This window comes from Oreochromis niloticus, linkage group LG4 (assembly GCF_001858045.2).
Source record: "Oreochromis niloticus isolate F11D_XX linkage group LG4, O_niloticus_UMD_NMBU, whole genome shotgun sequence".
In the NCBI taxonomy this organism is placed as follows: domain Eukaryota; kingdom Metazoa; phylum Chordata; class Actinopteri; order Cichliformes; family Cichlidae; genus Oreochromis; species Oreochromis niloticus.
Genome location: NC_031969.2, coordinates 18,777,206 through 18,790,081, shown reverse-complemented (window position 1 = coordinate 18,790,081; position 12,876 = coordinate 18,777,206). Strand labels below are relative to the sequence as shown.

The window sequence follows — 12,876 nt, the reverse complement described above, 5'->3', positions numbered from 1 at the left end:
ATAGCTCTGTTACATTTAGATGTAACTGTAATACATAAAGCTAGTATGTACCATATGTTATCAGTTACAGCTGTGTCTGAAAGGGTTTTTGCCATGGTCCCTTGATAATGGGCAAACAGATTTCTCTCCTCCATCATTTACTTAGCTCAAATGCTAATTGTGCTACAACAGTATACAGTAACTATAGAGTAGAGCTGGTCTAGACAGACTATGTGATTCTGTGATAGCATCATCTGTATCTTTTTTTTCTGCATTGTTCTTTAATTTCATATTTTGGTCCATCTAACACACTCTGACACTGCACCTTTGATGACTCCGTATTGTCCAGTGATACCGGCCGACTTAAATGAGGGTCGGGCTCTGGTTACAGTTACAGTCTCATTTCATATTTCACATCTGACATTAAAGTCTCTCAAACAGCCTAATTGGCATACCGGCGGAGTAATTATGCTAATCTGTTGAGACTCAATTAATGTTAGATATACTGAACTGATTGCACGTTTTTCCTTATTATTTTGTTTTCTGTTTTGTGAAATCGTGATAAAGCATAATCACAGATACCCATTCTTTATTATGCATTTCTTCATTTTAAAAATTCGGCATTGTCTTTTCTTCACATAAGAATCACTGCTCATCCTAGCTGTGCAGGGTTGTCACCGTGCAGTTTAGTGGAGAGTAGGAGAAAAAGCAGTAAGTTGTGGTCTCATAGAGGATTTTAGAGAATCTTAATACAATCTTTATATGTGTTGATAAAGTCTTATGACTCATCCTCACTTGACTGTGATATTTTCCCTTGATTGAACTCTTATTCAGTCCTTAACCACTCTCCCTGAGGTTGTTTTGCCAGTGTTTTGTCATCCTAGCTGACACGGTTTGACCCAGTATTTCATCTGACACTCTTCTATTGTTACCAAGAGCTCCTCCTTCACAGAGCTCCCCATCAGCCTGCTAACACGTGCCCTCTTGAAGCGACTGTGTTCGCTCCCCCTGTCGCTCCCCCCAATGAAAACATGCACTTTTGGCCTCTTAAGTTCCTGAAGTGTCATTGCCAATGTCTCTGTTCTGGTAGATTATGTTATAACTTATTAAAAGATTTTTTTGGGAACACACATCATCCACATTTGTTAAAGAGAGAATTATACATTAAAGACTCTTGAGGGCTCAGATCTCATAGCTGCTTGCACTTGAAGAAGGCACTAGAGGAGCAGTGAGACTGGTAATATTGAGAGACAGAAGAGTGGGACGCAGAGGATTTCATGCGTTTGTTTGTTTTACCTCACATTCTCTCTCTCTGAATGCGCTGCATGGCAACCTATGTGTGTGACAGTAGTGCCATGTGTGGCTGCTTCTCTGTGTAGGCTTGTGTGTGTCTGTATGCGTGCAAATGGATCTGTGTGTGTGTGTGTGTGTGTGTGTGTTCGTGCCAATGTAGAAGCGAGTGTAACACACAGCCACAACATCTGCCTGTTTTTGTGACACTCCTTTGAAGTCTCCCCAGTGCCCGCTAAAAAAGACTTCAGACGCTTTCTGTCTGATTGCCTTAACGTGGCGTTGTCCTGGGATGCCCAGGCTTTTGAGGAGAGGGAGGGGGCAGGAGCCTGAGCGCACAGTGCAAACCAAAGTAAGAGGAGAAAAAAGAAAAAAACCAAGGAGAGTAATGAGGATTTGCAATAGCTGGGGAATACATGCAATACAGGTAGGGAAGTGTGAAACACTGCAATTCATCTTAGATCCACCTACACTTAACTACAATGCTCTTTGCTCATTGCTTGTAATTTGTGTAAAATGATTATAATATGCCTGCGAGGTGTTTTATTTTTTTCTGTCCATTGCTATTTACAGTATTTAATGTATGTGAATACAGCTAACTAAAGTCGCTGTAAGGATATAAGGCGCATTTCAGTGTCAATTCCCCCACCCTTATTTCTTGCAGATAATCTCCATCATCCCAAATATGTGATGTAGGTTTGACAGAACAGTAGACTTATCTTCTCCTTTTGACATCTCCCAAACTCTTGAGATGCAGCTTCACAGACCAGTCTATTTCTGGTGTTTCATGGGCCGTGGGGGGTTGTACTTATTAGCATTCTTACTATGTAATGTTGACTCTCACTGGCAGCGCTATTAAAACGTTCTTCGGAGCAAAGTCAAGGCTGAGCTCTCGAAAAGAGAGAGGTCGAGAGAGGGGTCAGGGCTTCATCGCAGCCCCACCACCCGCATCCACACAGAAGAAATGTATGTTTGTGAAACTTTTGGACTTGAGGAAACAGGAAAAAATTCAAAAATCAGCTTTAATGCTCTTAGCTCAAATGAGTACATGATAATCGTCCTAAACGATTATCGGAAATCTCAGGAACCATTGGGCAAGATGACACATGGTAACAAGTGACGACAGGACAAAGGACAAGGGGAGACAATCTATACACCAGATAACAAGGAAAGAGGTAACTAACACAATGAATCAGGAGGAAGTTAAACTTAAGACAAGACACAGGGAACAACCACTAATGAAATAAAACAGGAGTAAAATCACTGCAGAATTCGTGTGTTCCAGAAGAAGTGAGGACAAACAGGGCTTGTTTTGCATCTTAAGCTAGGCAGAACCATTTATGTATCACCAAGCAATACAGCATAATACTTTTCTTTCTCATAAAACACAACTTAACAGGACCAAGACAAATTTCATGGCGGATGGCTCCGTGCGCCTGGTTCTGCTGAAGGTTTCTTCTTATTAAAAGGGAGTTTTTCCTTCCCACTTTTGCTAAATCCTTGCTCACAGGATGTCATCGGATTCTTGGCGTTGGGGTTTTCTCTCCATTATTGTAAAGTCAATATAAAGTGCCTTGATGCAGCTGTTGTTGTGAAATAAAATTGAATTGAACTTGACACTGAAGGAGAAAAACACTGACTGGAACAGAATGGAGCACAAAAGGGAACTTACTAAAAACTGCCTAACCAAGACGCACACACTCTGTTGGAAGATATAAATGACATCAAGGAAAAGTATCAACAGTACAACCGGTGTTACAAAAGAAACAAACAATAAAACTCAAACACAATTCATTCCCCAAACCAAAAGCAGTCATGAACCCACAAAAATTCTAAACCCTGGGTCTAAGATCCAGGACCATGACAGTACAGATGGTAAAAAACCCTCAATATGCAATTCTCAGTAAACAGAAATACAAGAAACCTGTACTTAAAATGTGGACTTTTTTGTATTTTTTTATGTACTGAGTGTTACAATGGTGGGAGCTTCATATTGAACATGTCCAAAGTTTCAAATAATGACCTTAGTAAATTTGAAAGTAATCGCCTTTGCAAAATGCGGTGTGAGCTTGAGCAAAATTCTCAGGCTCAAACTGCTCTGGATGCTTAGCTTAGCTTATCTTAATATACTCATCGCGTACACCCGTCAGTCCTACCCTAACAGCCTGTTTGCAAGTGGCAACCAATCAGAAGTTGGCTTAAAGGAAGATCAGCTGAAATGGTTTGTTTCAGACAGTGAATCAACAAAAGAGCTGTACTCAGGCCTAGTATAAGAAAATTACAAATTAATTTGAACTGTGAATCCAGATTATCATAGAGGAGTTTAAACATTAAAGCCAAAAGTATAATTTACTTAATTCAGCAGGTTTCTTTTTATCTCTGTCCAGACAATTGCAGATTTGGAGGCCCAGTTGTCAGAGCTACGTGAGGACCTCAAGAAGGCCCATGCCCAGCATAAGCAGCAGCTGGCCGAGATGGCGTTGCTCCAGGAGGAGGAAAAGCAACGAGCAACCCTGGACAAACAGGCATCCCTGGACCGGCTCGAGAGAAACCACCAGCAGGAGAAGGATGCTGCACATGAGAAGGTGAGAAAGTATAAGATATGGTTTGTTTTTAACTTTGTTTTGACTGGGTGAATGAATACTGGAATGCCTGGTTAAATCTGGAGTAGTAAAGGTTAAGGAGGTGTGGAGAATCTGCATGTTTTCCAACAGTCAAAGAAGAAAACAACCTGGGAAAACATCAAAAGCAGCAACAGAACATCTCGAATAAGTTAAACAGTGAATTTGAGAAAAAGAGGATGAACTGAAGAGGTTGTAAAGGAGATGGGGTTTCATAGAGGCCTTGTGCTTAGAAACAGTGCCTGAAGTCAAGAAAGATGGAATGCAGAAGCTTTGTTTTGGAGGCTGAGTGTTATAAACAGTGATTCTCATTTTCACACGTGACCCTACAGCTGTTAGATCTACTGAGCCTGATTTGTTGCTCTAGCAAACTTTCTGGTGTAACAACTAAGTCTTTAAAATCTTTGGTAGGCACCTCATCTCCTGCTATTAGGAGATTTTATCCAACAACCCTGGGTGTTTTAGTCTGAACATTGCACAAAGTTGCCCTTTCATAATTGGAGACATTCACTTCAAGCACGTTCTCATTGCTGCAGAGCAGTTTGATTGAGTTGAGAGTACTCCATGTGCAAAATGCGGGACATGCGACGTCCACTCGCTTTCTGTGAATTCTCGATCTGTTCTCACAGGCTCACTCGGACATCAGCCCGCTCAGTGTCCAGTCCTGACTGCTTACATTTGGTCAGGTAATGTCTAGAACGTTTGTGGCTGCAGTGAGTCTGGGAAACTGTTTTAAATGTCGGGGCATTTGGCTAAGAATACAAAGAGGCCATGTTATCTGACCCTAAGGACAGATTTCCCTGAACTGCTCAATCAAATCAACCGAATATGCCTAAACAAAAAGTTGGGCAATAGTGCTGTCAAAATCAAAACTATTTGTACTTTTGGGTCTTTTGGGTAACCCACTTATCATAGTTGAATATACTGTTTTGAAATGTGCAAGGTCAGTTCTAGAGAGAAAACCGCAGCATTTCAATAGAGCCATTGTCCAGCATTGCTTTTTGCTATCCTAACACACCAGGAAGTACTTCAAGTATCCATCTTCTTTTCTTGCTTTCGTGCTTTTTTTACTTTCTCTCTGTCATATTTGTTCATTCGCCACCTTAGAAGCTGGACCCACAGTTGCGAAATCGCTCATAATCTTGTGCTGGCCTAGCAGGAAGCTGACCCGAGGTGGTGTTGATCATAAACTAATCCTTACTGCAGGGCCCATCAAAGAGAGCATTTTTCATTAAACACCATCCCACACCAGCTGTGCAGCATTAGGCCCGGAATGCAGGGACCTCCAAAGCACCCAGGCGGCCATTTTGGCTCCATATGGCGAACAGAATCAGTAATTCTGAAGTGAGAAAGACTCGAGAAAGAGAGTGTGCTTACGACAGCGCAATCTTTATTTGAAGAACTCACGCTATTTACTATCAGTCCCTTTTGGATATGCGAAGGCTGTTTTTCAGCTAAAAGTTGTTTTATCTTTTAGGCCCCGCTTTAATTCCTCTGTGTGTTTTTGGTCTTTTATGTACGCAAGAAAAAAAAAATGACCCACAGTTGCTGGGCAGTCTGGAGTGGATTCAAAGCAGCGTTGAACTCAGACAGATAACACTATCAGCAATGCGCTAGTTTCACTTTCATGAAGAGATTAATGATTTCTCCATCCTTTTTGTCAGCTCAACGTTGATTCTTCAAAAAAAGATTCACCAAAGGTTGAACATCTTACTTTCCCTTTTTTTTGTACTTTCTTATCTGTCTCCAAGTTTGACTTTGCAGTGGGCAGGGAAAACTTTTACTATTTCTTACACCCTGTTTCTTTTTTTCCACATGCAATTGAAGTCAGCCAGACCTCAGATCCATATTGACTCGTTCGCCCTGTTTTGTAAGCTGAAAATTTCTCATTCTTTTGATGCAGACAGAAATGCTGTCCTCTGCAGTCCACCATGCTCTTGGAAGCAGAGGCTGAGCAGGCCAGCTTTCCCTCTTTTTTATATATATTTATATATTTTTTTAACCCATCTCCCAGATCCTGAAAAAAGAAAAAAAAGAGGCAAGAGAAATCCATTAAATCCATGAATGGATTCTCATCAAAGACACGTGCGTTTAAGGGAGAGACAGAAAGGGAGAGCGATGGATACGGGGGGGATGTGGGGGAGCGGTGTTTTGGTGGAGGTTCTGGGAGTAGACGGGCAAAGCTTCTGGAATGAAATGATGAGAAGCAGGAAATCAGAGGAGATAAGATCAGACGTTGAGATAGTTCAATGCATTTGATCACCAAAAAGGAAAGGAGAGAAGGAAAAGTGATGGAAGCAGGCTCAGGAAAAGGTGTGTGGAGGTGTGTTAGACTGGATGCTATTGAAGCTTATCTTTGCTAGTGTGTGTGTGTGTGTGTGTGTGTGTGTGTGTGTGTGTGTGTGTGTGTGTATGTGTGTGTGTGTGTACACACATACATCCACATGTGTGCGGTTAAGTGTGAACACACACAGCCCCAGACCTCTCAATCTCTATTCTGCACTGAGGGGTCTGTGAAGCCGCTTCTGTGCCTGATAAAGACGCCTCATCTCTGGGCTACAGTGAGCATGAATCCTGCCTCTTACCCACACCACCTCCTTATTTGACTTTTTTATTCTACCCTACACCTCCACCCTCCATCTCTCTGTCTCTCTCCCTCTCTCTCTCAGTCTACACCGCTATCTTTAACCCTTCCTTCCAGCTGTAGCGAGACTCATAATGTTTGTGCTTTCTGTAAACAGTTAGTCTGAACTAGAAACCTGGGCTAGGTAGCATGGAGGCACAGTTTCTTACCACATGCATATGAACAGGTTCTTGTCAAACACCAGCCATATTTGCACTCAGTGCTTAATAGAGGTTGAAATCACCACACACCCCACAATAAGATATTATCAGAATACTACACTCACATTGCAATGCAATTGTGATTGCGGTAATATGTCTAATTGATCCCCCCCACCCAGTGCTTAATAGGGATATGAAGTTTGACATTTGGCTAGTGGAGACACGGTCTTTATGTTGGACGTCTTCACCCCACACAACTGTATATATGTGTGTATAGCCACACCTTGCTTGCTAATACAGCCAAGAGTTCTGAGACAATGACTATATCTGCATGAGTGTGTACCGGTAGAAAAGAGAGGGCACATACATACAGAGACATGCTGAGTTTCCTTCTTGCACCTGTATGACATACACCATCTTCTTTCTTATATTATTTTAATTATTGGTATAACCAACACATGTACATTAAAAATGAAGGAGAAAAAAAACTTTCCATGGGTAAGTAGTAGAAAAGGAATGTGTGTGCATGCACAGGGTAGTGTCCATGTGCATGCTTACTTGCACCCCACATCAAAGGAACGGGGCATTTCATCAAAAACTAACCAAGTGTGACAAAATTACCTGAAGGCAAAGTCAGCCAATGAGAAAGCAGCTTTTTGGCATGCAGTAGCCAACCACTGCTTCCTGTCACTGCACTAGTTTCCCCCTGGCTGTGCCCCATGTGATGTCCATGACATGAAAGGCACTACAGAGCTCAGTCATCCTCTGACACAGACGCACATAGGCTGAGCATCAGACAGCTACACCATGGAGGCCTGTGCCTTCCAATTGGTCTCTTTAGTTTCACAGGTATTTTTGTTTGCTTCAAGGACGTTTTTCACTTTAACATGAGAGGTTTTCCTCTGAAAGCTACCTAGCTTCAGAAGGTGAATGAGGCTGTATCCCCTAACTGGAACTGGGCCTTTGTTTTGTGTTTTCGCTCATTGGAGCGATGCTGCAAATGCATAAGCCTTTTATACAGAGCACTTTCTTATTCTCATGTCTCTTATAGTCATGAAAATAAGAAAGTGCACCCTATTTCAATTCCAAGGTTTTACATACCAGGACTTCTTTTGTTTTTTTAATAATCTGGTCCTTAGCAGGTTCTAAACTAATTTAACGTCTTGATGCAGATGCAACTTTTGGAGATAAACTAATTTAAATACCTCAGGTGAATAGCAACACATATTTTATTCCAATGGGTTTTTTTTATTCAACAAAAGCTAAGTGAAAATGCAGAAGCAGAAAAAACTAAGCAGATCATTTTAGTCAGCAGCTTGTAGAACCACAGTTAGCAGCAATAACTGTGAAGTGATCATTTTCTGTATGACTTTATTAATTTCTCTCAATTTTGTGGAGGAATTTTCATTCACTCTTCTTTATTGTCTTGCTTTAGTTCATTGAGGTATGTGGGCATTCAGTTATGCACAGCTCTCCTAAATGCCACAGCATTTCAATCATGTTGAGGCTGCATGATCCACTCTGGGCCAAACTGATGGCCGCGCGTCTCTTTCTAGAATACTTTGGCATACAGAGGAATTCATGGTCCCGTGCCTGCAAAATAAGCCCAAGTCATCACCCCTCCACCGCTGTGCTCGACAGTTGGTACGAGCTGTTTGTTCTCATATGCTGTGTTTTGATTTCCCCAGACATAGTGCTGTCCACCATAGTCAAACATCTCAACTTTATTCTCATTTGTCCAAAGGACATTGTTCCAGAAGTCTGGTTGTTTGTTCAGATCTGATTTTACAAACCTGTGCTGTGCTGAGATGTTCTTTTTTGAGAGACGAGGCTTCTCTTCGTAACCCCCCTATCCAACACCCTGAACCGGTCACTAGTGTGTTGTAGACAGAGACAGAAAGCCATTTGCACTTACATTTGCAGCTGTGGGCAGTGTAGAGTCACCAGTTAACCTAACCCCACTAACTCCATGTCTTTGGACTGTGGGAGGAATCTAGAGTAGCTGGAGAGAACCCATGCAGACATGGGGAAAACATACAAACTCCACACAGAAAGTGCTCAGCCAGATGGTAGATTGAAACAAGACCTTTTTGCGGTGAGGCAACAGTGTTAACCACTGCACCACCCTGCTACCCTAGTTCAATTCATCCCTTTTTTATTTTCCAGGTTTCTCAGTGGTGCAGTATAATCTGTACACCACTGTTTCAGGCTGAATGATATTAACCCCTCTGCTTTTAAACTGCTAAAACTGTATGGATTTTCAGGCCAGGGCAAAATTTGATCGCAGAGGATTTAAAAGATATTTCATGCTTATTTTTTTTACATTAAACAATAAGCGTGGAAAATCTTTTAACCTGGTAAAAGATGATCTGGTATTTTAGAACTTGTACTTCCAGGGCATTTGTGCCACCTAAAGATTATACTGCCAGGTAACACTGGCAGCCGCCAGCATTTATTTATTTATTTATTTATTTTGTATTGTTAACTGCAAACAGCTAGGAATAGAGAATATCTTTCATACAAAGGGATATATAATCCAACTTCTTCCACCTTCAGTCTGATACAGATACCTTTCTGCTGATACCAAGCTCACATCCGATATTCAGTGTTAATATAATAAGGTGTATTCTCCCATCTGAGAAGGTGACTGGGAATCATTGTTTTACACGTAAGGCAACATCAGGCTCAGCCTTGAACGTTGATCTCCTAATTTCGTAACATAAAATGTCCAAAAACATCAAAGAATATTAATTTACTGAACTTTTTTTGTGAACTAAGGTGAATCCAATAAAAAATGTAAAAGCGTAATGGCGCTATTTATCAGGTGCTGTGAATTTATTTTCATTAGAGTTGTGTTTCATCTCAAAGCAGTAGTGGCTGGGTTTTTTACCCCTCGGACGTAAAAGGCTGATGGGGTATTATTGTCACCCTGCTGGGCAAACAGGCAGGCCGATGACATGGACACCCAAATTTGAGGAGTTTCAAATTAATAACATAAGTGTATCTACTAAAAATATTGGACTAGTTTTCAGGTTTTCTGAAAATCTTGTGAATGCGATAACTTAACAAGGCGATGTGGGATTTTCAAATTGATACCAAAGGTGTGTCTGCTGTGAGGCTGATTGTTAGCACTGGCCACTGCCGATATTTTTCAGTCATGACAACTGACTTGATCACGATTTGCTGTTAGGTGTTACAGTTTTGCACACATATAAAGAAAAGCTGGTGGTATAGCAGATCTACTTGTTGACCTCTGTGTTAGCTCACCTGCTAGCTCCTGCTATTATTTGGTAATATAAAGATAGAATAACACAGAACTGAACTAAACAGTTCGACACATTATTGATATCTGATCCCTGATTTTCCAAATCTTTCCCTTTAGAAATCATTTTAGCTGCAATGATTTTCATATGTTTTCAAGTCTTAAGAGAGCTTATACAGATCTACACTAACATTTAATTTTAATTTGTAGCAAACTACTGCAATGCCTTTAAAATTAGATTTTTCTTTTGTTGTCAGTATTACATCTGGAGAACAGGGTTTGGTGCTTCAGCTTGGGTACAGACTTTGAAAACCTTTTAAAAATTTGTTTGCACCAAGGAATGCATGTGTATATAAGTTTTGTTTGTTGTGCTCTGCACTACGCTGACTGTGCAGACTTTTATGTGGCCGTGCACGCATCTGCTTTCACACAACTTTCCATGTGTGGACACATGCACCCCTGACCGAATGTGGTTTGACTGTTTGGATCCTGATGTGCCTTCAATGTGTTGCATTCCCATCCATATTTAGAGCCGTGCACTTGTGATCAGACCACCCAAGATGCTTTTAGTACAAAACAAGCACACGGCTGAGTTTCCTAATTTTCAGAGAATTTACAACTCCAATTGGCAGACTTTTTTTTGGGGCTTTCTTTATTTAAAATGTTTCTGTAAATCTTTACATGCCCGTTTTCTGCGTGCCTGTAGGAAATTAGCAGCTTACTGCATAAAACGTGAGAAAAGAAATCTGCTCAAACAGAATAGCAGTTGAGGTAAAAGATGTATAATTCTTGCAAGCGTGAACCACATCCTAACGTGACAGTGAGTCACAGAATTATTCCACAGGTGGTGTTTTAGAGGACTGCATTTGTTATCATCCTTATTATGAGTGTTTATCCTGGGACCAGCCATAAACTGGTCCATAAATGTCCCTGCCTTGTTTTACTGACACCTCATTTCTTTGGAGAACACAGTCTTTTGGTGCTAAAACTACAGACAAGTCTTAGCTTCCACGTCGCGACTCAGGAAGCTGTGATAGCTGTTTAATTTTTTTTGTTTGTTTGTTTTTTAGTACATTCGTTCATATTTTATCCACATCAAGCCATTCATTCTTTCTAGCTCTGATCCTGACCTCCAGAGAGCTTACTGTTCTCTCTCTCAGCCGGAAGATGGTGGTACAAGGTTGTTGTCATTGTATTTGTCATAGCTACGTCTCGTTCTTCTCTCTTGCCTCCTGTCGTTGCTGACTTATTAGGTTGGTCCTCTGCCATTTGGAGATATACCAAATCATATTATTCAGTCGGTCATGGATTAGGCGAGGAGGAGAAAAACAGTGGCTGGGGGATGATCAAAGAGGGCCCACATTCACCTCACACTGACAGACTAACCGGGAGACAAAGAGATTGGAGAGGCAAGGCAAAAGATCTGATTTTAGGAGGAGGGGTGGAGGGTAAAGTTTAGGATGTTATGTGCAGATTATTGGCTACATTTGGATTTGCCTTCCATTGGTATATGTTGACATCAGAGCTCGTCTGTGCGTGAACGCATGTTGTGCATTTGCCTCCGTGCGCGCATGCCCGGATCTGTGTGAGCTCCTCGTTTCCTCAGTGCACCATCGGGCCCGGCGGCGGAGAGGGAGGGAGAGAGCGAGCGAGCGAGTGAGTCACCCAGCAGATGAAAGAGTCAAAGTAAAAGCTCTGCCATCCCAAAAAAAACATCACACAGCTCCCTCGCTCACTTTTTGAAGTCATCCAAGAGGAGGGAGGGAAGCGACACACTTTTTTCCAATCGCATTAAAACATGGCGTCAGGCAGCTCCCATCTTGTTGCACGCTATAGATTACACTTTGGTTTGAAGTGGAGTTTTAAGTGGGACACCACTATGTTGTTGTTTTTTTTAGTTGTGTGTGTGTGCGGCGAGGGGGGCCAATCTCTCAGTTCAACTGAAAATCATGCTGCATCTTAACATCAGTAACATCAATCCAAAATACACTGAAGACATAAATAGAGATGTACCTACACAGAGAAGTCTGAACCGAATTTCATTGCGACTCTGTGAGATTTCAGTGAATAACTGAGACGATTCTGCGTGTTCTTGTGTTAAGTCACAGCTTAACTGTCATCTTAAGTTAAGACCAATGCCTGTGAACAGTTCACGCACAAATCTGGGCACAGAAAGCATGACTGAGACACTTTCAGCATCTGATTCAGCATTCGAAGCGTTTAAATCCTCAAACTTCTTCTTTTTTTTTTTTATCCCAGCCTTAAGATGTGGGTTAGATCTTAATCCCTTTCACACTGATGGCAAAAGGATATAATTGGTTTTCTGTTATAAAGATCCAGCTGGTGGAGTGTGTAATCACTGAACATTTGGGATGTTGCGTGTGTCTGCGTATTTGATGTATGTTTATCTGGCTGTGCGTGCCCGTGATGCATTATTTCTGTGCTGTGTATGAAGCGGCACTGACAGTTAGCAGCAGGGATGAAGAGAATCACTACTGACAGGCAGTGATGGCAAACTGTGAAATGGAAATAAAGCCTCTTGTCATTACAGCAGCAACTCTCACTCGCACACGCAGATACACAGGCGAGCGCAGCAAGACAGCAATGATTACAGACAAACGAGCAAATAACATCTCCCAGCTCTCCCTCACTAGCAGATTGAACTCAAATTGTTATGAGAGTCATGCGCGGTGAACAGAGAATCGTTTTGAATGCTTACAAATACTGCTGCCACTAAAACTGAAGGCTTTGTGGAGCAATGGAGAAAAGCTTCTCTTTGAAATCGCTTTCTTTCCCCCCATAAATCTGCTCCCCAGCGTGTCGTATACAACTTGTTGTATGCAGGGTTAAACCACCAACAGCCATTAAGAGAGCATGTTGTAACTCACTGTAACGTCCCGGCTTTTTACCTAACCACTTTACGGATCGGAGTCCGCACTG

The 12,876-nt window shown here is 41.6% G+C and overlaps 1 protein-coding gene across 10 annotated transcripts in view; it reads left to right on the top strand.

Moving 5' to 3' along the window:
- The window catches only part of cep112 (centrosomal protein 112), a 130,471-nt gene that overhangs the window by 64,775 nt on the left and 52,820 nt on the right, over window positions 1–12,876 (top strand). For all 10 annotated transcript variants that reach the window (XR_003219967.1, XM_013264798.3, XM_013264800.3 and 7 more), the window contains one exon: window positions 3,657–3,854. Coding sequence is in view for 9 of the 10 variants with exons in the window: in XM_013264798.3 (XP_013120252.1) it covers window positions 3,657–3,854 (198 nt within the window). In the remaining variant the exon portion in view is untranslated. The remainder of the gene's footprint in view (window positions 1–3,656; window positions 3,855–12,876) is intronic.